The sequence below is a fragment of the Dendrobates tinctorius genome, unplaced genomic scaffold, assembly GCF_039654945.1.
Source record: "Dendrobates tinctorius isolate UK_male_01 unplaced genomic scaffold, ASM3965494v1 ptg000293l, whole genome shotgun sequence".
Lineage (NCBI taxonomy): Eukaryota > Metazoa > Chordata > Amphibia > Anura > Dendrobatidae > Dendrobates > Dendrobates tinctorius.
This window is the reverse complement of record NW_027361960.1, coordinates 23,960,969-23,986,622: the sequence shown is the minus strand read 5'-3', so window position 1 is coordinate 23,986,622 and position 25,654 is coordinate 23,960,969. Positions and strand designations below refer to the sequence as shown.

General features: G+C 42.8%; 1 protein-coding gene across 1 annotated transcript in view; it reads right to left on the bottom strand.

The window, feature by feature from the left end:
* Positions 1-25,654, bottom strand: part of PLG (plasminogen) — a 275,833-nt gene that overhangs the window by 84,126 nt on the left and 166,053 nt on the right. The window contains exon 7 of the mRNA XM_073560188.1: positions 15,224-15,342. Coding sequence (XP_073416289.1) covers positions 15,224-15,342 — 119 coding nt within the window. The remainder of the gene's footprint in view (positions 1-15,223; positions 15,343-25,654) is intronic.

The following is a 25,654-nucleotide window of genomic DNA, read 5'->3' as shown; positions in this document are numbered from 1 at the left end:
AAGTGAAATGGTCTGTAAACACCCAAAAATGTTGTCCGTTTGGCCAGATTTTCTTGAGAACTTGAACTGTTGAACTATAACACATTGACACTAGGGAAACACCCTCGTATTCTGTCATGTAATCTATCTTGTGTCCCAGGATGTGTTTGACAACCCATTGTGTAACTCATAATTCTGCCAGATTATTGTGTAATGCCTAGTGTTGAGCATTCCGATACTTCAAATATGGTGTATCGGCCGATATTCGCTGTATCGGAATTCCGATACCGAGTACCGATATTTTTACAATATCGGATACCGGAATCGGAAGTTCCCATAATGCAATGAGCCAGTGTTGTGGCTGTGATTGGTTGCTGAAATGATGTCATCATGATGCGCGGTCTGTGCGCATCATGTTGCGCGGTCTGTGCGGGCCTGCCGGGGGTCTATGCGGGCCTGCCGGGGGTCTGTACGGACCTGCCGGGGGTCTGTGCAGGCCTGCCGGCGGTCTGTACAGGCCTGCCATGGGTCTGTACGGGCCTGCCGGGGGTCAGTGTGGGCTGCCGGGGGTCTGTGTGGGCTGCCGGGGGTCTGTGCGGGCCTGCCGGGGGACTGTGCCGGCTGCCGGGGGACTGTGCGGGCCTGCCGGGGGACTGTGCGGGCCTGCCGGGGGTCTGTGCGGGCCTGCTGGGGGTTGTGTGTGTGTGCAGGCATCGCCCGATGGGACTACAAGTCCCATCGGGCAATGCCTGCTACAATGACAGTGATTGACACATTAGCCAATGATGGGACAGTAGTAGTTCCATCATCCGGCTAATGTGTTGAATGAAAAAAAAAACAAATACATACTACATACATACTAAATACTGTGATAAAACACTCCGGGATCGCCTTTGCTGGGGTCAAAGGTCACGTGCGTTCAGCATGAAACTCAGGCGCACAGCCGGGGTCCGGGTATAACTGACACTGGGTCAGGTTTATTAAAGGTGAAAGCAATGCATAAAGAAAAAAAACATAAAACAAATCCTTGCCTGTCCGGCACTAACTAAACAAGGTACAACCTAACTACCAACTGGCGGGCTTCTCCTGTCCAGCCAAACCACAGTTGCAGTGGGCACTGCTTTCACTCACGTGTGTCTCTCACACAGACAGGCTCTCTGTGTTCCCAGGCTGAGACACTCACACAACCACCTGGCATCCTTTTATATCCGCCTCCCATTATTCATTAGTCACCAGGTGAGATACTGACCAGACTAGGCCACATAGGAAAGGTATCTGGGCGAGATATACCTGCCCTCATCCACTATTTCCACATGATTCTCACAATACATACTACATATATACAACATTCATACAACATACATACATACATACTACATACATACTACATATATACTACATTCATACAACATACATACATACGTACATACTACATATATACAACATACATACATACATACTACATATATACAACATTCATACAGCATACATATATACATACTACATATATACTACATTCATACAACATACATACATACATATATTAGAAGGGAGAAAACGGAGTAACGGATCCAAGATATATGCAAAAAGTATAAATTTTATTAGTACTCACATAAAGTGCAGACAAATATACAAGTTGACTAAAATAAGGGGGAAAAACCCCAATGATACAACAATCAGGACAGACAAGGACAGGGAAAATAAAATGATACCAGTGCTCCAAGTCTATATGGCACAACGTTCAGTCAGCCCCCGGACATTGCACATAACAGATATAATCTATGTGCAATGTCCGGGGGCTGACTGAACGTTGTGCCATATAGACTTGGAGCACTGGTATCATTTTATTTTCCCTGTCCTTGTCTGTCCTGATTGTTGTATCATTGGGGTTTTTCCCCCTTATTTTAGTCAACTTGTATATTTGTCTGCACTTTATGTGAGTACTAATAAAATTTATACTTTTTGCATATATCTTGGATCCGTTACTCCTTTTTCTCCCTTCTAATATAAGCATATGGAGTGGTAATCCTTGTACAAGGCGTTTTATTGGACCATGGTCATCGCCTTGTCTCGTCTTTTGATACCGGGCATTACCATATATATACATACATACATACATACTACATATATACTACATTCATACAACATACAGTTGTGGACAAAAGTATTGACACCCCTTCAATTTTGTCAGATAATACTTAGTTTCTTCCTGAAAATGATTGTAAACACAAATTCTTTGGTATTATTATCTTCATTTAATTTGTCTTAAATGAAAAACACAAAAAGAATTGTCCTAAAGCCAAATTGGATATAATTCCACACCAAACATAAAAAGAGGGTGGACAAAAGTATTTGCACTGTTCGAAAAATCATGTGATGCTTCTCTAATTTGTGTAATTAACAGCACCTGTAACTTACCTGTGGCACCTAACAGGTGTTGGCAATAACTAAATCACACTTGCAGCCAGTTGACATGGATTAAAGTTGACTCAACCTCTGTCCTGTGTCCTTGTGTGTACCACATTGAGCATGGAGAAAAGAAAGAAGACCAAAGAACTGTCTGAGGACTTGAGAAACCAAATTGTGAGGAAGCATGAGCAATCTCAAGGCTACAAGTCCATCTCCAAAGACCTGAATATTCCTGTGTCTACCGTGCGCAGTGTCATCAAGAAGTTTAAAGCCCATGGCACTGTGGCTAACCTCCCTAGATGTGGACGGAAAAGAAAAATTGACAAGAGATTTCAAGGCAAGATTGTGCGGATGTTGGATAAAGAACCTCGACTAACATCCAAACAAGTTCAAGCTGCCCTGCAGTCCGAGGGTACAACAGTGTCAACCCGTACTATCCGTCGGCTTCTGAATGAAAAGGGACTGTATGGTAGGAGACCCAGGAAGACCCCACTTCTTACACCGAGACATAAAAAAGCCAGGCTGGAGTTTGCCAAAACTTACCTGAAAAAGCCTAAAACGTTTTGGAAGAATGTTCTCTGGTCAGATGAGACAAAAGTAGAGCTTTTTGGGCAAAGGCATCAACACAGAGTTTACAGGAGAAAAAAAGAGACATTCAAAGAAAAAAACACGGTCCCTACAGTCAAACATGGCAGAGGTTCCCTGATATTTTGGGGTTGCTTTGCTGCCTCTGGCACTGGACTGCTTGACCGTGTGCATGGCTTTATGAAGTCTGAAGACTACCAACAAATTTTGCAGCATAATGTAGGGCCCAGTGTGAGAAAGCTGGGTCTCCCTCAGAGGTCATGGGTCTTCCAGCAGGACAATGACCCAAAACACTCTTCAAAAAGCACTAGAAAATGGTTTGAGAGAAAGCACTGGAGACTTCTAAGGTGGCCAGCAATGAGTCCAGACCTGAATCCCATAGAACACCTGTGGCGAGATCTAAAAATGGCAGTTTGGAGAAGGCACCCTTCAAATATCAGGGACCTGGAGCAGTTTGCCAAAGAAGAATGGTCTAAAATTCCAGCAGAGCATTGTAAGAAACTCATTGGTGGTTACCGGAAGCGGTTGGTCGCAGTTATTTTGGCTAAAGGTTGTGCAATCAAGTATTAGGCTGAGGGTGCCAGTACTTTTGTCTGGCCCATTTTTGGAGTTTTGTGTGAAATGATCAATGTTTTGCTTTTTGCTTCATTCTCTTTTGTGTTTTTTCATTTAAGACAAATTAAATGAAGATAATAATACCAAAGAATTTATGTTTGCAATCATTTTCAGGAAGAAACTGAGTATTATCTGACAAAATTGCAGGGGTGTCAATACTTTTGGCCACAACTGTACATACATACATACAACATACATACTACATATATGCTACATTCATACAACATACATACAGTACATACTACATACATACTACATACACTCACTGGCCACTTTATTAGGTACACCTGTCCAACTGTGTGTTAAGACTTAATTTCTAATCAGCCAATCACATGGCGGCAACTCAGTGCATTTAGGCATGTAGACATGGTCAAGACAATCTCCTGCAGTTCAAACCGAGCATCAGTATGGGGAAGAAAGGTGATTTGAGTGCCTTTGAACGTGGCATGATTGTTGGTGCCAGAAGGGCTGGTCTGAGTATTTCAGAAACTGCTGATCTACTGGGATTTTCACGCACAACCATCTCTAGGGTTTACAGAGAATGGTCCGAAAAAGAAAAAAAATCCAGTGAGCGGCAGTTCTGTGGCCGGAAATGCCTTGTTGATGCCAGAGGTCAGAGGAGAATGGGCATACTGGTTCGAGCTGATAGAAAGGCAACAGTGACTCAAATTGCCACCCGTTACAACCAAGGTAGGCAGAAGAGCATCTCTGAACGCACAGTGCGTCGAACTTTGAGGCAGATGGGCTACAGCAGCAGAAGACCACACTGGGTACCACTCCTCTCAGCTAAGAACAGGAAACTGAGGCTACAATTTGCACAAGCTCATCGAAATTGGACAGTAGAAGATTGGAAAAACGTTGCCTGGTCTGATGAGTCTCGATTTCTGCTGCGACATTCGGATGGTAGGGTCAGAATTTGGCGTAAACAACATGAAAGCATGGATCCATCCTGCCTTGTATCAACGGTTCAGGCTGGTGGTGGTGGTGTCATGGTGTGGGGAATTTTTTCTTGGCACTCTTTGGGCCCCTTGGTACCAATTGAGCATCGTTGCAACGCCACAGCCTACCTGAGTATTGTTGCTGACCATGTCCATCCCTTTATGACCACAATGTACCCAACATCTGATGGCTACTTTCAGCAGGATAATGCGCCATGTCATAAAGCTCGAATCATCTCAGATTGGTTTCTTGAACATGACAATGAGTTCACTGTACTCAAATGGCCTCCTCAGTCACCAGATCTCAATCCAATAGAGCATCTTTGGGATGTGGTGGAACGGGAGATTCGCATCAGGGATGTGCAGCCGACAAATCTGCGCCAACTGTGTGATGCCATCATGTCAATATGGTCCAAAATCTCTGAGGAATGTTTCCAGCACCTTGTTGAATCTCTGCCACGAAGAATTGAGGCAGTTCTGAAGGCAAAAGGGGGTCCAACCCGTTACTAGCATGGTGTACCTAATAAAGTGGCCAGTGAGTGTATATACTACATTCATACAACATATATACTACATTCATACAACATACATACATACTACATATATACTACATTCATACAACATACATACATACATACTACATACAATACATTCATACAATACATCCATATAGACATACAGTACATACAGTGGGGCAAAAAAGTATTTAGTCAGTCAGCAATAGTGCAAGTTCCACCACTTAAAAAGATGAGAGGCGTCTGTAATTTACATCATAGGTAGACCTCAACTATGGGAGACAAACTGAGAAAAAAAAATCCAGAAAATCACATTGTCTGTTTTTTTTTCATTTTATTTGCATATTATGGTGGAAAATAAGTATTTGGTCAGAAACAAAATTTCATCTCAATACTTTGTGATATATCCTTTGTTGGCAATGACAGAGGTCAAACGTTTTCTGTAAGTCTTCACAAGGTTGCCACACACTGTTGTTGGTATGTTGGCCCATTCCTCCATGCAGATCTCCTCTAGAGCAGTGACGTTTTTGGCTTTTCGCTTGGCAACACGGACTTTCAACTCCCTCCAAAGGTTTTCTATAGGGTTGAGATCTGGAGACTGGCTAGGCCACTCCAGGACCTTGAAATGCTTCTTACGAAGCCACTCCTTCGTTGCCCTGGCGGTGTGCTTTGGATCATTGTCATGTTGAAAGACCCAGCCACGTTTCATCTTCAATGCCCTTGCTGATGGAAGGAGGTTTGCACTCAAAATCTCACGATACATGGCCCCATTCATTCTTTCATGTACCCGGATCAGTCGTCCTGGCCCCTTTGCAGAGAAACAGCCCCAAAGCATGATGTTTCCACCACCATGCTTTACAGTAGGTATGGTGTTTGATGGATGCAACTCAGTATTCTTTTTCCTCCAAACATGACAAGTTGTGTTTCTACCAAACAGTTCCAGTTTGGTTTCATCAGACCATAGGACATTCTCCCAAAACTCCTCTGGATCATCCAAATGCTCTCTAGCAAACTTCAGACGGGCCCGGACATGTACAGGCTTAAGCAGTGGGACACGTCTGGTACTGCAGGATCTGAGTCCATGGTGGCGTAGTGTGTTACTTATGGTAGGCCTTGTTACATTGGTCCCAGCTCTCTGCAGTTCATTCACTAGGTCCCCCCGCGTGGTTCTGGGATTTTTGCTCACCGTTCTTGTGATCATTCTGACCCCACGGGGTGGGATTTTGCGTGGAGCACCAGATCGAGGGAGATTATCAGTGGTCTTGTATGTCTTCCATTTTCTAATTATTGCTCCCACAGTTGATTTCTTCACTCCAAGCTGGTTGGCTATTGCAGATTCAGTTTTCCCAGCCTGGTGCAGGGCTACAATTTTGTTTCTGGTGTCCTTTGACAGCTCTTTGGTATTCACCATAGTGGAGTTTGGAGTCAGACTGTTTGAGGGTGTGCACAGGTGTCTTTTTATACTGATAACAAGTTTAAACAGGTGCCATTACTACAGGTAATGAGTGGAGGAAAGAGGAGACTCTTAAAGAAGAAGTTACAGGTCTGTGAGAGCCAGAAATCTTGATTGCTTGTTTCTGACCAAATACTTATTTTCCACCATAATATGCAAATAAAATGAAAAAAAAAACAGACAATGTGATTTTCTGGATTTTTTTTTCTCAGTTTGTCTCCCATAGTTGAGGTCTACCTATGATGTAAATTACAGACGCCTCTCATCTTTTTAAGTGGTGGAACTTGCACTATTGCTGACTGACTAAATACTTTTTTTCCCCACTGTATAACATAGAGTACATACTCACCATCACTTGTCACTTTGATCCCCGAAGCCAGTGTCATCTAACTGTAAAAAATATTATAATAACAAACAAGCAATATACTCCCTGATCCGCAGAAATCCACGAGTGTCCCACGACGATCTCCTGCAGTGCATCACTGAGAGGTTACTATAGTTCACTGGTCTCACTTTATGGCAAAAGCTGCGTGGGAACTTTCTCACACAGAAATGCCAAAAGTGAGGCTAGGGACTATTTTGTTACAGTGGCGGAGAAATTCAGTGCGGAAGGATACCTACCTCCCGTAATTGTATTCCTGGGGCCCCTAGAGAGCGGTGGCATCAGCTGATGCTGCTGTTCTCCACGGGAGATCATCGTGGGACACTCGTGGATTTCTGCGGATCAGGGAGTATATCAGTTGTTTGTTATTTTAATATTTTTTAAAGATGACACTGGCTTCGGGGATCAAAGTGACAAGTGATGGTGAGTATGTACTCTATGTTATATGTATTGCATGAATGTATGAATGTATTGTATGTAGTATGTATGTTGTATGTCTGTAGCATGTTTTATGTATGTCTGTAGTATGTATGTAGTATGTACTATGTATGTATGTTGTATGAATGTAGTGTATATATGTAGTATGTATGTTGTATGTATGTTGTATGAATGTAGTATATATGAAGTATGTATGTATGTATGTATGTTGTATGAATGTAGTATATATGAAGTATGTATGTAGTATGTAGTATGTATGTATGTTGTATGAATGTAGTATATATGAAGTATGTATGTTGTATGTATGTTGTATGACTGTAGTATATATGTAGTATGTTTGTAGTATGTATGTTGTTTTTTTTTTACATTCAACACATTAGCCGGATGATGGGACTACTACTGTCACATCATTGGCTAATGTGTCAATCACTGTCATTGTAGCAGGCATAGCCCGATGGGACTTGTAGTCCTATCGGACGATGCCTGCACACACACACAACCCCCGGTAGGCCCGCACAGACCCCCGGCAGCCCGCACAGACCCCCGGCAGGCCCGCACAGACCCCCGGCAGCCCGTACAGACCCCCGGCAGGCCCGTACAGACCCCCGGCATCCTGCACTGACCCCCGGCAGGCCCGCACAGACCCCCGGCAGCCCGCAGACCCCCGAAAGGCCCGTACAGACCCCGCCCGCACACACAGACACACACAGTGTCCGCCCACGCACCACCCACACTCTTCCCCCCTCCCGAACTGGATGTACAATTAAAGAAAGGGTTTTTTTTAATTCCGATATTTCTGTCCCATTGACTTGAATGGGGTTTCCGGTATCGGAATCGGCGATACTCGATACTTTTTGGGTATCGGTCCAATCCAATCCGATCCGATACTTCACGATATTGGATGGTATCGCTCAACACTAGTAATGCCTCATTTCCATTTGATCTTGTACTATAAAAGATCACCATGTCAATAAACTTTAGAGACTATTTGGAAAGACAGCGAGCAGTCTGTATCTCTGATTATGCTTCATTGCATGGGTACCCATAAGATAGAAAATACCTGAAGAGAAACAGAAATCCCTCCTCTAACAACTTGGAGGCCTTCAGCGGGATATAATATTCCCCTTCGACTTTCATCTCAGACTGAACAATTGACCGCCTCTCTCCTGAACAGGAAACCAGAACCCGGGTAAGTAAGTAGATTTATTACTCACACAGTTTTCTCTCCAGGAAAGGAGGCTTTCTACGGTCAGTCTTTGGGGATTTCTAATGGGAAAACCCTCAGGTGAAAGAAAGTATCTGTAATTTGTTAACTCTGGTTTGCTGTTTAGTGTATGTGCTGTTAGCAATTGTTTTTTTTGTTTCATTGTGAAGTGCGATGATTTTCCATTTATTTTGTCTGTATCCAGGCTTGGATTGGCCCACCAGGGAATCGGTGGATCCCACACTGGGCCCCTGACTCCGACAGTCTCTCTCTTGTCAGCATCAATGCATGCCTGATTTAAGTTCCATCTCTCGCCACCCATCAGGAAAGAAAAGCTGAGCTCCTGCATTGTCAGGTGTAATGTAGAGTGGGGATCATTGGCTCAGCCTGCAGCATAAGAGAGCAGTGTGCGGACTGAATCTCTTCCCTCTCTCTCCTTCCCCGGAGTCTCTGGCTAAGATGGAAGAAGGGAGGCTCAGCACAGCCATTTCCCTGATCTGCTCTCATTACACTGCTCCTGGAGCCTGATAGCAGTAAGCCACATGCACCAGGAGGGAACGGGTCAGGCTGCTGCAGCATGCCGCCAGGAGAGCTATGCAATGACTGCTAAAGCTAGCAGCGAAGAAGTTGCTAATAGAAGTGAAGAGGTGTCTGCCGGATACTGCACTGCTCCAAACCAAGCTCTCAGCTCTGTCGTCTGCACTGTCAGTAAGGGGACGGGGGTTCCAGAGGAATACAGTGCTGCCTGAAGTGAGTACTGGAGCTTCCTGTTTACGTCTCTATCCTCTCTCCTGTCCTCCACCCCAGTAGCTGAGACCCCATAGATTTTCCGACTCTGGGGGGCGCTACAGCCTTATTCCTGATTGCTGTTTTAAAACAGCGATGAGGAAATAAGTACACTTAGCTTAATGAGTATCGGTGGTTGCTAAAGGTTCAAACTAAGGCTTTGATCACGCAATCAGTATTTGGTCAGTATTTTACCTTAGTATTTGTAAGCTAAAATCAGGAGTTGAACAGTCAGAGGGAAAGTAAAAGGCTAAGTTCACACTGGGCGTTTTTGCTGTGTTTCTATTGCATTTTTTATGCAAATTTTCAGTTTCTTTTTACAGTACCAGCAAAGCCTGTGAGATTTCAGAAATCTCATGCACACACATTGGTTTATTTTTTATCAGTATTTTGTACTTTGCATGTTTTTTTTGGATGTAGAGCATGTCTCTTCTTTCAGCTTTTTTTTAGCGTTTTTCTCGCATTGAATTGAATGGAAAAAAACGCATGAAAAGACACACCAAAAATGCAGCAAAACCTGCGTTTTTGCCACAGCTTCTTTCCTGCTAAGCACTCTCGCTTTGCTGCAGAAAAAAGGTAGCAAAAAACGCCCAGAGTAAACTTAGCCTTATAGAATCACATCACCACTTCGGTATTTTTCATCCACGCCTGGTTTTGGCTGCTAAATATTGATGTAAAATACTGATAGTGTGATCATAGCCTTAAAGAAATGGATCTGTCAAAAATGGACAAAAATGGCGATGGACAGAAGTTCTGTCACAGAACCAATCAAATTCAGTAATCAGATCTTTGTTGTTTCTGTTAGAGTGTCCATCTTTTTAAAGTGAAAACCTCAAAAAGAGGAAAAAATCCTCAAAAAAATTCAGATACAAAGCAGACAGGCCTAAATGCATCTGCACTAATACAGGGTGCAGCGGACCCAAGTAAAATGGCCATTTTACTTGGGTCCGCTGCACCCTGTATTAGTGCAGATGCATTTAGGCCTGTCTGGTTTGTGTCCATCTTTTTAGCAGAAAAAAATGTGCAGCTTGTTGTACCTGTTCTAGTGAATATGATGAAACGTACTACTGAGCCTCCTAACAAATACTACAACACATAGGTGTACCTAGCCTGGGTACTGAAATTTAGCGTGGGCCCCTGGAGTCTGTTCCACTGGTGGACCCTAGGTACCCCAGTCCGACACTGTCTGTATCTATAACAAGTGTTCCTGTCTGTCTGTTTGCAACAATGTCAGTGTTTGTTAATACTGTAAATATTGTAATTAAATTGACTTGATTCTGCTCTGCTATACTTGTTCTATGTTTCTTCTGTTTCTTTCCGTCCTTATTACTTTTATTCTGCTTTTGTTAGCTTATTATATTAGTTCAGTTTGTGCCTTGTCAGTTGTTAATTGATAAGTAGTACTGATAATGCTGTGCTGAACTGTTCTGATTATATTGCGGTCCTGATATATTGCTAAATCTGAGTTGTGGAGTATTAAGCAGCGCTGGTGATGTGTGGAGACTAAATGATGTGTGCTCAGTGTATAAATAGCTTTCTCATTAAAAGTAGTGAGTAAGATAAAACTCTCCAGTTAGGCTAGTTGCACACTAGCATATGGAGGAGCTGCGGAGGGATGCGGACTTCCGCCGTGAAGCTCCGTGCCTTAACTTTTTTTACAAACATTTTACTTCAGAACCAATTTTTTTTATTTTCACAAGTGTAAAAAGAGAAAATGAACCACAAAATTTGTGCAATTTCTTCTGAATACGCCGATATGTGGGGGTAAGCCACTTTTTGAGCGCACGGCAGAGCTCGCAAGGTAAGGAGCGACGCTTGACTTTTTCTGTGCAGAATAGGCTGCAATTGAGATTGGACGCCCCTGATGTGCCTAAACAGTAGAAACCCTCCACAAGTGACCCCATTTTGGAAACTAGACCCCCCAGTGAGCTTATCTAGATGTGTGGGTGAGCACTTTGAACCCCCAAGTGCCTCACAGAAGTTTATAATGCACATCTGTGAAAATAAAAAATCTTTTTTTTTCCACAAAAGTGATTTTTTTTAGCCCCTAATTTTTTATTTTCCCAAGGGTAACAGGAGAAATTAGACCCCCAAAGTTGGTGTGCAATTTGTTCTGAGTACGCTGATGCCCCATGTTGGGGTAAACCACTGTTTGGGCACACGTCTGGGCTCGAGAGGGAGCACCATCTGACTTTTTGAATGCAAAATTGGCTGGAATCAATGGTGGTGCCATGTTGCGTTTGGAGACCCCCTGATGTGCCTAAATAGTGGAAACCCCTCAATTCTAGCTCCAACCCTAACCCCAACACACCTCTGACCCCAACCCTATCCCTAATCCTTAACCCTATTCCTAACCCTAATTCCAACACAAACCCTAATTATAACCCTAATTCTAACCCTAACCCTAATTCTAACCCTAACCTAATTCTAACCCTAACCCTAATTCCAACCCTAACCCTAATTCTAACCCTAATAGAAAAATGAAAATAAATATATTTTTTATATTTCGTTATATTTCCCTAACTAAGGGTGATAAAGGGGGGGTTATTTACTATTTTTTATTTTGATCACTGTGATAGGGTTTATCACAATGATCAAAATGTACATTGAATGAATGAATGTAATCCGCCGGCCGGCAGATTTGGCGGGCACACTGCGCATGCGCCCGCCATTTTCTTCCTGGACCAAGATGGTGGCGCCTACCGGAGGATGCAGGAGGGACCGAGGACCACCGGGAGATATCGAGAGGGATCGGGGACACTATTTCTCTTTCTTCGGCTTCCCTCGGCAGTCAAGACCCCGAGAAAATCTGACCCTGAGGGGCGCTATACCTTTAACTACCGCCATTAAAAGGCGTATCAGTGGTCGTTAAGGGGTTAAAACATCCTCATGGGAAACAAATAAAATGCCTGATTGATAAGGGGGTGAGCTGTACCATTATATAAGAAAAAGGATATGCCCCAATGATTCATTACAGGAAAAACAGTTCACTGTTAAGGAGCAGGTGGAACAGTCCATCCATTGCATGAAACAGAATCCATGAATGTGTGAATAGCACGTACCACAGATGTGTGTGCCCAATTGCTAGTCTCAGGTAAATGTTCTGTAAGCTTGATAGGTGCTGATATCCTGAGTGCTATGAATGCAGTTATTAATTAAGTTTGGAAGAAAGGCATTACTGTTACAGGCCCGCTGTCTGAAACAACCCTCTCCATCATGATGTCGCTAATTTAGCTATATGACAAGACAAACTGCAAACTGACCAAGATGAGGACATTCAGCAAATGTCTGAGTAGATACCACCTGCAGTTTGGGTAAAGGATAAGACAGACGTTGGTTTAGGATAAAACCAGTATCCATCAAATTGAAACCAGGAACTGTACTGGTGCGTACTAGACAATATCCCTTGAGCAGAGAGAAAACAGGTATGTCTAATGGAAACAGCTTCCTTGTTAATATTTTTGTACCAAAAAGGATGTAAGGTTTCAAGAGGTAACTGCCAATAGCAAAGGAAAAAGTTGTTTTCTTAAGTCATTGCATTTCACCTCAAGTGAAACACATAACACCAGAAAGGAAAAAGTCCATAAGCCAAGCAATGGATCCCACTTCCATCAGTACACTGAGAACATTCCTGGGGCTGATCGGTAACTGTAGAGAATGGATTCCCTCTGCATCACAAAGTGCTGTTAACAATTGTTTTATTTCATTATGAAGTGCAATGATTTTCCATTTGCTTTGTCTGTATCTATAACAAGTGTTCCTGTCTGTCTGATAGTAACAATGTCAGTGTTTGTTAATACTGGAAATATTGTAATGCTGAGAAGAGAAATTAGAGAAGTAATCACACAAAAATATTAAAATAAAACTAAACTGTTGAATTTGCCATCTACTAAGTCATCTGAATTGAGCTGACCTTGATTGATCAACAAAACTGAAGAAAAAATAAAAGCAATACAATAACTAATAACATTAATGATACCTAGCATAGCTATAAACAGATGTATCGAAATGTGGAGTCTTTATTAGGTCAGACAAGGTGAGTCTTACATTGCTTGAATAAGAAATTCATTTAATTCATAACATATAGGCATCTCCAATTCAATGTATTTCTACTAGTATTTCTGCAATTAATTACTTTTTCAATTGGCACAAATTTATCAAACTTTTTTCAAGTTTTCTTTTGCGAGTTAGGCTACTTTCACACTAGCGTTTGGCAGAGCTGCAGAGGGCTGCGTAGCTCGTCCGTTAAGCTCCTCCCACTGACGCACCTCTTCCATTCAGTTCCGCCTACGTAGGCATGCGGCCTGCGTACCTATCTTTAACATTGGGTATACAGGCAAGCAGACGTAGGCGGAGCTGACCGGAGGAGGTGCGTCAGTGGGCAGAGCTTCATGGAGGAACTACACAGCCCTCTGCAGCTCTGCCGAACGCTAGTGTGAAACTAGCCTTAGTTGGTTTTCTAATTTTTACGTCAATTTGACTCCTCCAGATGTTTTAGACAAATTTGGCACAACTCTACTAGTTATTTTGGCTTACTTTTTGGCAACATTTTGCAAAACATGTGACTTCTGCTAAGAAAGCGCAAAACCATTTTAAGAAACGAGGAAAAAAAGACAGCTCTGAGCTTTGAACAAAATTCATGCATGTACCATTGTGATGAATTTGTCACAAAAAACGTCAGCAAAAACCACATGTCAAAAAGAAAAGTGACCGTAAACAAATGCAAATCCTGAATAGAACCCATAAACTTTGGTCCCAATTCATCAACACTGGCATTTTTCCCACCACTCTCGATGAGAAGGCGGGGTGGAGTGTGGAGCGCCTGATACTTTCAAGAACTAAAGTAAAATTTGTGGTGTGAGGTATGCTCCAATTCAATATGAATTTGACACCTCATCACACCTCAGCTCCACCTACTTTGCCAAGCAAAAATGGTATAAAATGCCAAAATGTTGCATCTGTTCAAATTTTTTACACAAATTTTCTGGCATAAAACCTTTGATCACTCACATATTTTATTCCTAACAATGGTCCACAGTCTGATTTACGCAGACTCAAACAATGGAGAAGATGGAGAAATGAAGTTCTCAGTCTTCTCCCCACCTGCGATACAATTCTCTCATGAGAGAGAATCAAATTACAGTAAACTGGGACTTGGCTCAAACTCTGATCAAAAAGAAGATTGGGAGAGAGAATCATTTCTGGTGTGAGCGAGCCCTAAAAGTCAAATTTTTGTGCAAATGCTGAATTGCGCAAAAATATAGTGACTTATTTACCTTAATAAATCAGCCCCAAAATCTATCTTCTCTGTGAGTACTTTTTTGCCCTGGTTTTCATATCAAACATGATCTATGTTTAGTAATTTTTTTGCTAAACTGCCGGTCCAGCACATATACTTGCATTTTCTGTATGAAGCTCAAGCACTTGGCATCTATAGCTCTCTGTATATTTCCTCAGGGATAAAACTAATTTTATTGGCATCTTTAGGTGTTTTGTACCTTTTGAGTTTGTGTTCACTTTGTATCACATTGACAGCCCCAGTGCATATCCTTTTTTTTTGTTATATGGCAACACATGTGTATGTTTGGATCATATCTGATTGGTTTACCTATGGCATACATATTATTGTGCACCTTCTTTCATATTTATGTTCCTCTGTATATGGCTTAGCATCTATAAGTCTCCTTGACTTAAACAGTTTATTTTTATTATCTATTTGTCTTTTGCCTATCATTATTTGGAGACTGATTTAGTCTAATTGTTACCAGTTTTGAATTTGACCATTATATGAAAAGATGTTTCCAAAAGAAAATATAATTTCACAAAAATCCTAATAAAATGAGAATACGATAGAATAGAAAATCTAGTAACGATTGTAATACTACACACAGAAAATAATAAAAGTAAAAATAAACTCACTACAACGTGGAATTTCACAGAATTCCCATCGCTTATTTGGATCAGTAGTAAAGCACCATGGTCGCGGTTCTCCATCTGGGTTGCGGCAATGATTACTTATAAGATTTTTCTCTGGAATGCTGGAAAAGAGTATTAAAAATTACCCCAAAATATTTTTGAAAAAGAAATATCTTTGAATATGAAATACAAACACATATCGATAAGCAGAAAATAACTTGTAATTCTAGGAGTTTCTTCTGACCAAGGTCCATCAAGTTCAACCTTTCTTCGCCAATAATCATGCAAAAGAATTTTAAATGATGAATGCTATGATTAATGCTGTGACAAGAAGAGACAATTCACAGATTTAGGCTACACAGCCTAAATCCATGAATTGTTTCTTTTTGACTTGTATCCTGATGGAGTTCATCCCCCAGAAGTTATAGAGCTTTTACAGGAGTTGTACCTACACAATCCGCACAGGTGAGCATATTACCTGGATCCATTGTATCTTTTCATAAATATATTACTCTATGGCTTGGTGCACCTACAGTTTTTATGCATGATTAATGCTATATTAGGCTAAATTATCAATATTACATTTCCTGCTATGAATACTATATCTGTATACCAAAGTTTGCCGATAACTAATATAGGGCATTTAAAACATTTAAGGCAGAGGTGTTATGAATGGGTCACCGAGGAGGAGAGCAGGTCCAGGCTAAGCCACAGAAAACCAGAGAGGTTGGTACCTAAGTGGATTGTAGACCCATGATCCTATCCACACAACTAGCAGTAGCCGTGGAGGGTACCTACGATGATCCTAGACGCCTCGACACAGCCGGAGAGCTAACTAAGCCTAAAGCAAGAAAGGGGAAATCTAAGCTACCTTAAAGCAGACCCCAAAGGAATAGATAGCCCCCAAACATATATTATCAGTGAGGAAAGATGAAAACACAAACACAGGCAGGAAAATAGACTGAGCAAATGATGGGGCCCACACTGACTAGACAGGACAAACTGGCACAAGCAGTAACATATGGGCGGTGATTCAGCACAGCCCCAGCTGGAGCTGGCTGACCCGCACCAAGAAGAGATAGACAATACCAGATCAAATGCAAACAGAATAGCAAATAAACCACTTAGCTGAAAATGCAGGGACAGAGCTGGAGAAATCAGACCTCAGGAGGAACAGGAAGCAAATCACCAGTAGGGAAAGAGGGAGTCGGCTGTCTTATATCCCAATCTGAAACACCAGATCTCCAATCGTCATCATCATTATTAGGTGGCAAGCCTCTGTCAATCAGATCAGCTCCATTACCTCCAGTAACCACAAGAGGGAGGCCAGAAAGAGAACTCACAACCCCTCTGCTGATCTGACCAGCTCCACTACCTTCAGTAATAACCAGAGGGAGGCCAGAAAGCGAATTCACAACACAGAGGAGTCAGAAATAGCATTTCAGGATTATAAAGATCTCAATAAGGAATGTAAAAAAAAGAAATCAAGCTAGAAAAGTTAGCTACTGAAACACATTAAAATAAATTAAAAAATGGAAAAAAATATTAATGCTAAACAGAAAAAAATCTGATGGCATCTGCCCCTTTAAAGATGACCATATGGCTGAGATATTAAACACGCTTTTCAACCATGTTCACCAACAAACTGCCTTTGTCAAGTGTCATTCAGCAAGGCAGACATCAAAGTTCCTCTCACAATATAAATAAATAAATACAAGGACTGGTTTGGCGAAGTCTGGGAAACTTAAATATTGACAATGCGCCTGGTCAGATGGCAATCATCCACGGATATTGAGGGAGATGAGCTCAGTATTTGACAGATTGATTTTCTTAGGGCCCCGTCACACATAGCGACTCACCAGTGATCCCGACAACGATATCATCGTTTCTAAGGGACGTGTGTCACTTAGAAACCCGATGTGTACCTTAGTTACCAGCTCCCTGCATCAGTGCACTGGTAACTAAGGTACACAGAGGGTTTCTAAGCACAGCGCAGTGCTTAGAAACCCTGCATTTACCTTAGTTACCAGCTGATCACTGGTCTCCCGCCTGTCACATGCAGCGATGCGTGCTGGCCAGTGGGAGACCAGCGACCAAAAAAATGTCCAGGGCTTTCCTATAGCGATCAGGGATACCGGCAGGGGGGCCAGTCGCTGATCGCTGTCACACACAGCGATCTCGTGGTGAGATCGCTGCTACGTCACAAAACTTGGGCCCTTAGACTCTCTTGTAATAAGTCGGCTCCACAAGATTGGAGGATGGCTGACGTGGTACTGATATTTAAGAAAGGTAAGAAAGTGGTTCTACTCATCTATCAGTCAGTAACATTGACATCAGTGGTTTGTAAAGTTTATGAGGCCATTAAAAGACCGGCAAAAATATATTGCAGAGAATAATTTAATAATATGACAATCAGCATGGATTTATAAAAGATAAGTCATGTCTAGTCAACATGTTGGATTTCTATGCAGAGCTAATTGCAAATCAGAATGTTGGTGGTGTGGCTGTTGTGATGAATCTGGACTTTCCAAAGGCATTTGATTCTATATCACATAATAGCCATATACTGAAGCTACAAAAGCAGGGACTAGGGGAAACTATCACATAGGTTCAAAAATGGTTAAAAGACAGGAAAAAATTAGTCATTCCAAATGGTACATTCTCTAAATGGGATATAGTAAGCAGCATTATAATATTACAAAGTGATCTGGATAATATGTCTTCATGGGCAAACACATGGCTGAAGAGGTTTAATGTTGAAAAACATAGATGAATGCATTTAGGATGGAAATATCCCATTGCTGCATATATAGTAATATATATATAGTATTAGGAATACATAACAGAAGAAGGATTTGGGTATTCTGGTTAAAAGTAAGCTGAGCAGCAGTACTCAATGTCAAGCAGCGGCCGCAAAAGCAAACAAGAAATTAGGATGTATAAAAAGAGAAATAAAAACCTGTGATCTAAATACACTACTTAAAAAAAATAAAGGGAACACTAAGATACTACATCGTAGATATCACTGAACGAAATATCGCAGCTGCAAATCTTTATTCATTACATAGTGCCATGCGTTAAGAACAAGAAAACATAAAAATGATCAATGTAAATCAAAATTAATATCCCATAGGAGTCTGGATTTGGAAGGATACTCAAAATCAAAGTGGAAAATCATATTACAGGCTGATCCAACTTCAGTGGAAATGCCTCAAGACAAGGAAATGATGCTCAGTACTGTGTGTGACCTCCATGTGCCTGTATGACCTCCCTACAATGCCTGGGCATGCTCCTGATGAGGTGGCGGATGGTCTCCTGAGCGATCTCCTCCCAGACCTGGACTAAAGCATCCGCTAACTCCTGGACAGTCTGTGGTGCAATGTGACATTGGTGCATGGAGCGAGACATGATGTCCCAGATGTGCTCAATTGGATTCAGGTCAGGGGAATGGGCAGGCCAGTCCATAGCTTCAATGCCTTCATCTTGCAGGAACTGCTGACACACTCTAGCCACATGAGGTCTGGCATTTTCCTGCATTAGGAGGAACCCAGGGCCAACTGCACCAGCATATGGTCTCACAAGGGGTCTGAGGATCTCATCTCAGTACCTAATGGCAGTCAGGCTACCTCTGGCGAGCACATGGAGGGCTCTGCGGCCCTTCAAAGAAATTCTACCCCACACCATTACTGACCCACTGCCAAACCGGACATGCTGAAGGATGTTGCAGGCAGCAGATCGCTCTCCATGGCGTCTACAGACTCTTTCACGTCTGTCACGTGCTCAGTGTGAACCTCATTTCATCTGTGAAGAGCACAGGGCGCCAGTGGCAAATTTGCCAATCCTGGTGTTCTGTGACAAATGCCAAGTGTCCTGCACGGTGTTGAGCTGTGAGCACAACCCCTATCAGTGGATGTCAGGCCCTCAGACCATCCTCATTGAGTCAGTTTCTAACCGTTTGTGCAGACACATGCACATTTGTGGCCTCCTGGAGGTCATTTTGCAGGGCTTTGGCAGTGCTCCTGTTCCTCCTTGCACAAAGACTGAGATAGCGGTCCTGCTGCTGGGTTGTTGCCTTCCTACGGCCCCCTCCGTGTCTCCTGGTGTACTCGCCTGTCTCCTGGTAGCATCTCCAGCCTTTGGACACTATGCTGACAGACACACCAAGCCTTCTTGCCACAGCTCGCATTGATGTGCCATCCTGGATGAGCTGCACTACCTGAGCCACTTGTGTGGGCTGTAGAGTCCATCTCATACTACCACATGCACAACCAACATTCAAAAGTGACCAAAACATCAGCCAGAATGCATTGGTACTGAGATGTGGTCTGTGGTCCCCACCTGCAGAACCACTCCTTTATTGAGGGTGTCTTGATAATAGCCAATAATTTCCATCTGTTGTGAGTTCATTTTTCCCTTCACCATTGAGGTCTGATGAACTCCCACTTCTGGTGAAGGAAGGTAGTGAGGCTGATTACCAAGCATCTGGGCAGGATGATAATGACTGGGTGACGGGAATTGCTGACTGGATATAAGGCAGCCAACGCCCTTCTGCCTTGCTGGTGATCTCTCTGATGGATTCTAGGAGACCAGTCTGATTCCTGCTCCTCAAAAGCTAAGTTTTATGCTCAGCCTTTTGCATTTGTGTTTTGGTTTTGTTTTTCCTTGTTTTTCTGGATTTCTGCCATTCCCTGCTGGGGTGTGCTGAATTCCTTTTTGCTCTGTCTTCAGAAGATACCTGAGTGCTGATATAGTCTTTTTGAAGCCTGGCGTCTTCAGGGCTTTTTTCCCTATCAGCTGTTGTCTCTTGTTTTGATAGGGTTTTGGCGGATTACAGACAGCAGCTTTTCTATCCTGTCCTATGTAGTTAGCTTGGGCCCCATCTTTTGCTCATCCTAACTTTCTATCTGTGTGAGTGTTTTTTCTTCTTGCTTCACCATCATTATATGTTGGGGGCTGCCTATTGCTTTGGGGTCTGCTCTGGGGCAGTTTAGATTTCCCTTTCTGTCTTTAGGCCTATGTAGTTCTCCGGCTGTGATCGAGGGGTCTAGGGCACCGTAGGAACCCCCCACGGCTACTGCTAGTTGATGTTGATAGGTTCAGGGGTCTGTAATCCGATAGCTGCCAACTTCTCTGGTTTTCTGGACTTAGCTAGTATTTCTGTTTTTGCCTCCTATGGTGACTCATTCATAACAGAATCACCAGCCATACCGCAGATCCTAGGGTACTCAATAGCAGGAAAGAATTGTAAAAAAAAAAAAAAAAGGTGTGTGTATATTTTTTCCTCTATATCTCTGAGGCCGTAGGGGGAATTTTTTTTTCTCTCAATGGAGATAAAGCAATTGTCTGATCGTGTGGAGCAGCTCGCTGCGGAAGTGCGGGGAATTTCCGCCTACCTTGCTCATTCACATGCTGCTGAACTAAAGATCCCTACTCCTGATGTGTTTTTTGGGGATCGGTCTAAATTTTTGAATTTCAAAAATAATTGTAAATTATTTTTTGCCTTGAAGCCTAACTCGTCAGGGAGCTCCGCGCAGCAGGTTAAAATTGTCATCTCTTTGCTGCGTGGCGATCCCCAGGATTGGGCGTTTTCTTTGAAACCAGATGATCCTATTCTGACTAATGTGAACACATTTTTTCAAGCCTTGGGGTTGTTGTATGATGAACCTAATGCTATTGATCAGGCTGAAAAGACCCTGTTGGCATTGAGCCAGGGTCGAGATTCTGCAGAATTGTACTGTCAAAAATTCCAAAAGTGGGCGGTCCTTACTACCTGGAATGATAATGCCTTGGCAGCTCTCTTTCAGAAGGGTTTGTCAGAAGCCGTAAAAGATACTATGGTGGGATTTCCTGTTCCCTCTGGTCTTGACGATTCTATGTCATTAGCCATTCAGGTTGATCGGCATTTACGTGAACGCAGGACTGCACGAGAGGTGTTGCCACCTGCTGAACAAGTGTCTGAACCTATGCAATGTGATAGAGTTTTGTCCAGGGAGCAACATCAGGAGTTCAGAAGGCGTAATAAGCTGTGTTTTTTTTTGTGGAGATGCCTCGCATATTATTTCTGTCTGTCCTAAACGAGAGAAACGTTTTGCACACACGTTTTCTGTGGGTGGTGTTCAACCTAAGTTTTTTCTGGCAATTACTCTGATCTGCTCCCTGTCCACATTTTCCGCCAAGGCTTTTGTGGATTTGGGAGCAGCCCTGAATCTAATGGACTTGGATTTTGCTAAATGTTGTGGATTTCCGATGACACCTCTGTGGACGCCTATTCCTTTGAGGGGGATTGATGCTACTCCTTTGGTGAAAAATAAACCTCAGTTTTGGACCCAGGTGGTAATGCGGGTCGCCCCAGACCATCAAGAAAATTGCAGATTTTTGGTGTTGCATAATTTGCATGATACCATTGTTCTGGGGTTTCCCTGGTTGCAAATTCATAATCCAGTTTTGGATTGGAAATCTGTGTCTGTGGTGAGTTGGGGTTGTCGGTGTGCCCTTAGTGAGGCTCCGGTTTTTTCCACCTCACCTCAGTCGCATGATGTTCCTGACTATTTGGCGGATTTTTATGATGTATTTAGTGAGAATGAGTCTGCGTCTTTGCCTCCTCATAGGAGTTATGACTGTGCAATTGAACTGAGCCCGGGGTGTAAATTTCCCAAGGGTCGGCTCTTCAATTTATCTGTACCCGAGCACGAGGCTATGCGATCCTATATTAAGGAGGCGTTGGAGAAGGGTCATACTAGACCATCCTCTTCACCCTTAGGTGCTGTTTTTTTTTTTCGTGGCCAAAAAGGATGGTTCATTAAGGCCTTGTATTGATTATCGTGCCCTCAACAAAATTACTATTAAATATCAGTATCCGTTACCCCTGATTTTGGATCTATTCTCCAGAGTTAAAGGTGCTTGCTGGTTTACCAAGCTTGACCTCAGGGGGGCGTATAATCTTATCCGCATTAAGCATGGGGATGAATGGAAGACGGCATTTAATACTCCGGAGGGACATTTTGAGTACCTGGTGCTGCCTTTTGGGCTCACTAATGCCCCTTCTGTCTTCCAGTGCTTCATGAACGATATTTTCCGAGACTTTGTGGATAAATTTTTGATTATCTATCTGGATGATATTTTGATCTTCTCCAAGGATTGGGATTCTCATGTGGAACATGTTCGGACTGTGTTCCGGATCTTGAGGGAGAATTCCCTGTGTGTCAAAGGATCGAAATGCCTTTTTGGGGTACAGAGGATTTCTTTTTTGGGATTTATTTTGTCTCCGTCAACTATTGAAATGGACCCGGGTAAGGTACAGGCCATTTATGATTGGGTTCAGCCCACTTCTTTGAAGGCCCTCCAGAAGTTTTTGGATTTTGCTAATTTTTATCAGAAATGTATAGCAAAATTTTCTAGTATTGCCAAGCCATTGACTGATCTGGCTAAGAAGGGTGCTGATGTGTTGAATTGATCTCCGGAGGCTGTTTCTTCCTTTCAGGAGCTGAAGCAAAGATTCACTTCTGCCCCGGTTTTGCGGCAACCTGATGTCTCACTCTGGTTCCAGGTAGAGGTGGACGCTTCTGAGATTGGTGCAGGAGCTGTTTTGTCCCAAAAGGATCCTGTAACATCTAAAATGAATCCCTGTGCTTTCTTTTCCCGAAAGTTCTCTCCATCTGAACGTAACTATGATGTGGGGAATCGGGAACTGTTAGCCATGAAATGGGCATTTGAGGAGAGGAGACATTGGTTGGAGGGAGCTAAACATCAAGTCGTGGTCCTCACCGACCACAAGAATTTGATTTACCTGGAGTTGGCCAAACGCTTGAACCCTAGACAGGCTAGGTGGGCCTTGTTTTTTACACGTTTTGATTTTGTGGTCTCTTTTCTTCCTGGCACTAAGAATGTCAAGGCTGACGCTCTCTCTAGGAGCTTCTTTGCTGATTCTCCTGTGGTGACCAAGCCTGCTACCATCTTAGGCGAAGGGGTAGTTCTTTCTGCCATCTCGCCCGATTTGAGACGTGCTCTGGAAGAGTTCCAGGAGGACAAACCTGAGCGTTGTCCCAGTGGGAAGTTGTATGTTCCTGACCAGTGGAAGAAGAGAGTGATGTCTGAAGTTCATTGCTCTGCATTGGCTGGTCATCCAGGTATTTTTGGTACTAGAGATCTGGTGAGTCGCTCTTTTTGGTGGCCCGCCTTGTCTCGTGATGTCAGGAATTTTGTGCAGTCCTGTGGGACTTTCTCCCGGTCTAAACCTTGTTCTCGCTCTAGTGGGTTGTTGATGCCTTTGCCGGTCCCCAGGAGGCCATGGACCCATATTTCAATGGATTTCATCTCTGATATGCCTGTATCTCAGAGAATGACTGTTATTTGGGTGATTTGTGATAGGTTCTCTAAGATGGTTCATCAAGTACCACTCCCTAAGTTGCCATCTTCCTCTGAGTTGGTGCCCCTGTTTTTGCAACAGGTGGTTCGCTTGCACGGGATTCCTGAGAACATTGTATCTGACAGAGGAGTTCAGTTTGTGTCTAGATTTTGGAGGACTTTCTGTTCCAAGCTGGGAATTCAGTTGTCCTTCTCCTCTGCTTTTCACCCCCAGACCAGATTTTGGAGATTATTAATCCGGTCACTTTTCGTTTGGCTCTTCCTGTCACATTTAAAATCCATAATGTGTTTCATAAGTCCTTGTTGAAGAGGTTAGTTGAACCAGTAGTTCCTGGGGTGGCACCTCCGGACCCTGTATTGGTTGAAGGCAACATGGAATATGAGGTAGAGAAGATACTGGATTCCCATCTGGCAAGATGGAGACTCCAGTATTTGGTTAAGTGGAAGGGTTATGGTCAGGAGGATAATTCCTGGGTCTCTGCTTCTGATATTCATGCCAAAAGATTGGTGCGTGCCTTTCATCTGGCTCACCCTGATCGCCCTGGTGGCGTGGATGAGGGTTCGGTGACCCCTCCTCAAGGGGGAGGTACTGTTGTGAGTTCATTTTCCCCTTCACCACTGAGGTCTGATGAACTCCCTCTTCTGGTGAAGGAAGGTAGTGAGGCTGATTACCAAGCATCTGGGCAGGATGATGATGACTGGGTGATGGGAATTGCTGACTGGATATAAGGCAGCCGACGCCCTTCTGCCTTGCTGGTGATCTCTCTGAGGGATTTTAGGAGACCAGTCTGATTCCTGCTCCTCAAAAGCTAAGTTTTCTGCTCTGCCTTTTGCATTTGTGTTTTGGTTTTGTTTTTCCTTGTTTTTCTTGATTTCTGCCATTCCCTGCTGGGGTGTGCTGAATTCCTTTTTGCTCTGTCTTCAGAAGATACCTGAGTGCTGATATAGTCTATTTGAAGCCTAGCATCTTCAGGGCTTTTTTCCCTATCAGCTGTTGGCTCTTGTTTTGATAGGGTTTTGGCGGATTACAGACAGCAGCTTTTCTATCCTGTCCTATGTAGTTAGCTTGGGCCCCATCTTTTGCTCATCCTAACTTTCTATCTGTGTGAGTGTTTTTTCTTCTTGCTTCACCATCATTATATGTTGGGGGCTGCCTATTGCTTTGGGGTCTGCTCTGGGGCAGTTTAGATTTCCCTTTCTGTCTTTAGGCCTATGTAGTTCTCCGGCTGTGATCGAGGGGTCTAGGGCACCGTAGGAACCCCCCACGGCTACTGCTAGTTGATGTTGATAGGTTCAGGGGTCTGTAATCCGATAGCTGCCAACTTCTCTGGTTTTCTGGACTTAGCTAGTATTTCTGTTTTTGCCTCCTACGGTGACTCATTCATAACAGTTGTCTATTCCATTTGCACAACAGCATGTGACATTGATTGTCAATCAGTGTTGCTTCCTAAGTGGACAGTTTTATTTCACAGAAGTTTGATTTACTTTGAGTTATATTCTGTTGTTTAAGTGTTCCCTTTATTTTTTTGAGCAGTGTATATTGCACCTTGATATTGCACCATCCTCACCTGTCCTAAACAATATTGGCAACTTGTGGGCACTTCTTAAATGGGGGATTTATGGTGAAACAAAACAGTCACCTCCCTGAACAGTCTCTGGGAGGTTGTGGTTGGCGCTGCCCAAAAGTTGATAATCAACAGATTAAGAAACTGACAAACCCTATGGATGGAAGGCATGGACTTTTATTGAAAAGAAAGGTGGTTATATTGGTCAATAATACTTTTTTAAATGTCAAAAACTTATTTTTGTACATTATGAGTTGTTTGGTTATTTTTTCCATTTTAGCGGATGAAACTAAACAATTGACATGGGAAATTTCCATTTTTCATTTAGTCGTATATTATTGAATATTACTTCTGCATATTAATTGTTACCAATAAATACACACACTTAAATATTCTCCTAAGCAACACAAATCCTTACTTTTACTTTCTTAAATATTAAGGTTTCAAGTTTATTAACTTTTTAGATTAACCGACAGCACTGTAGTTGTTGAATAATAAAAGTAAT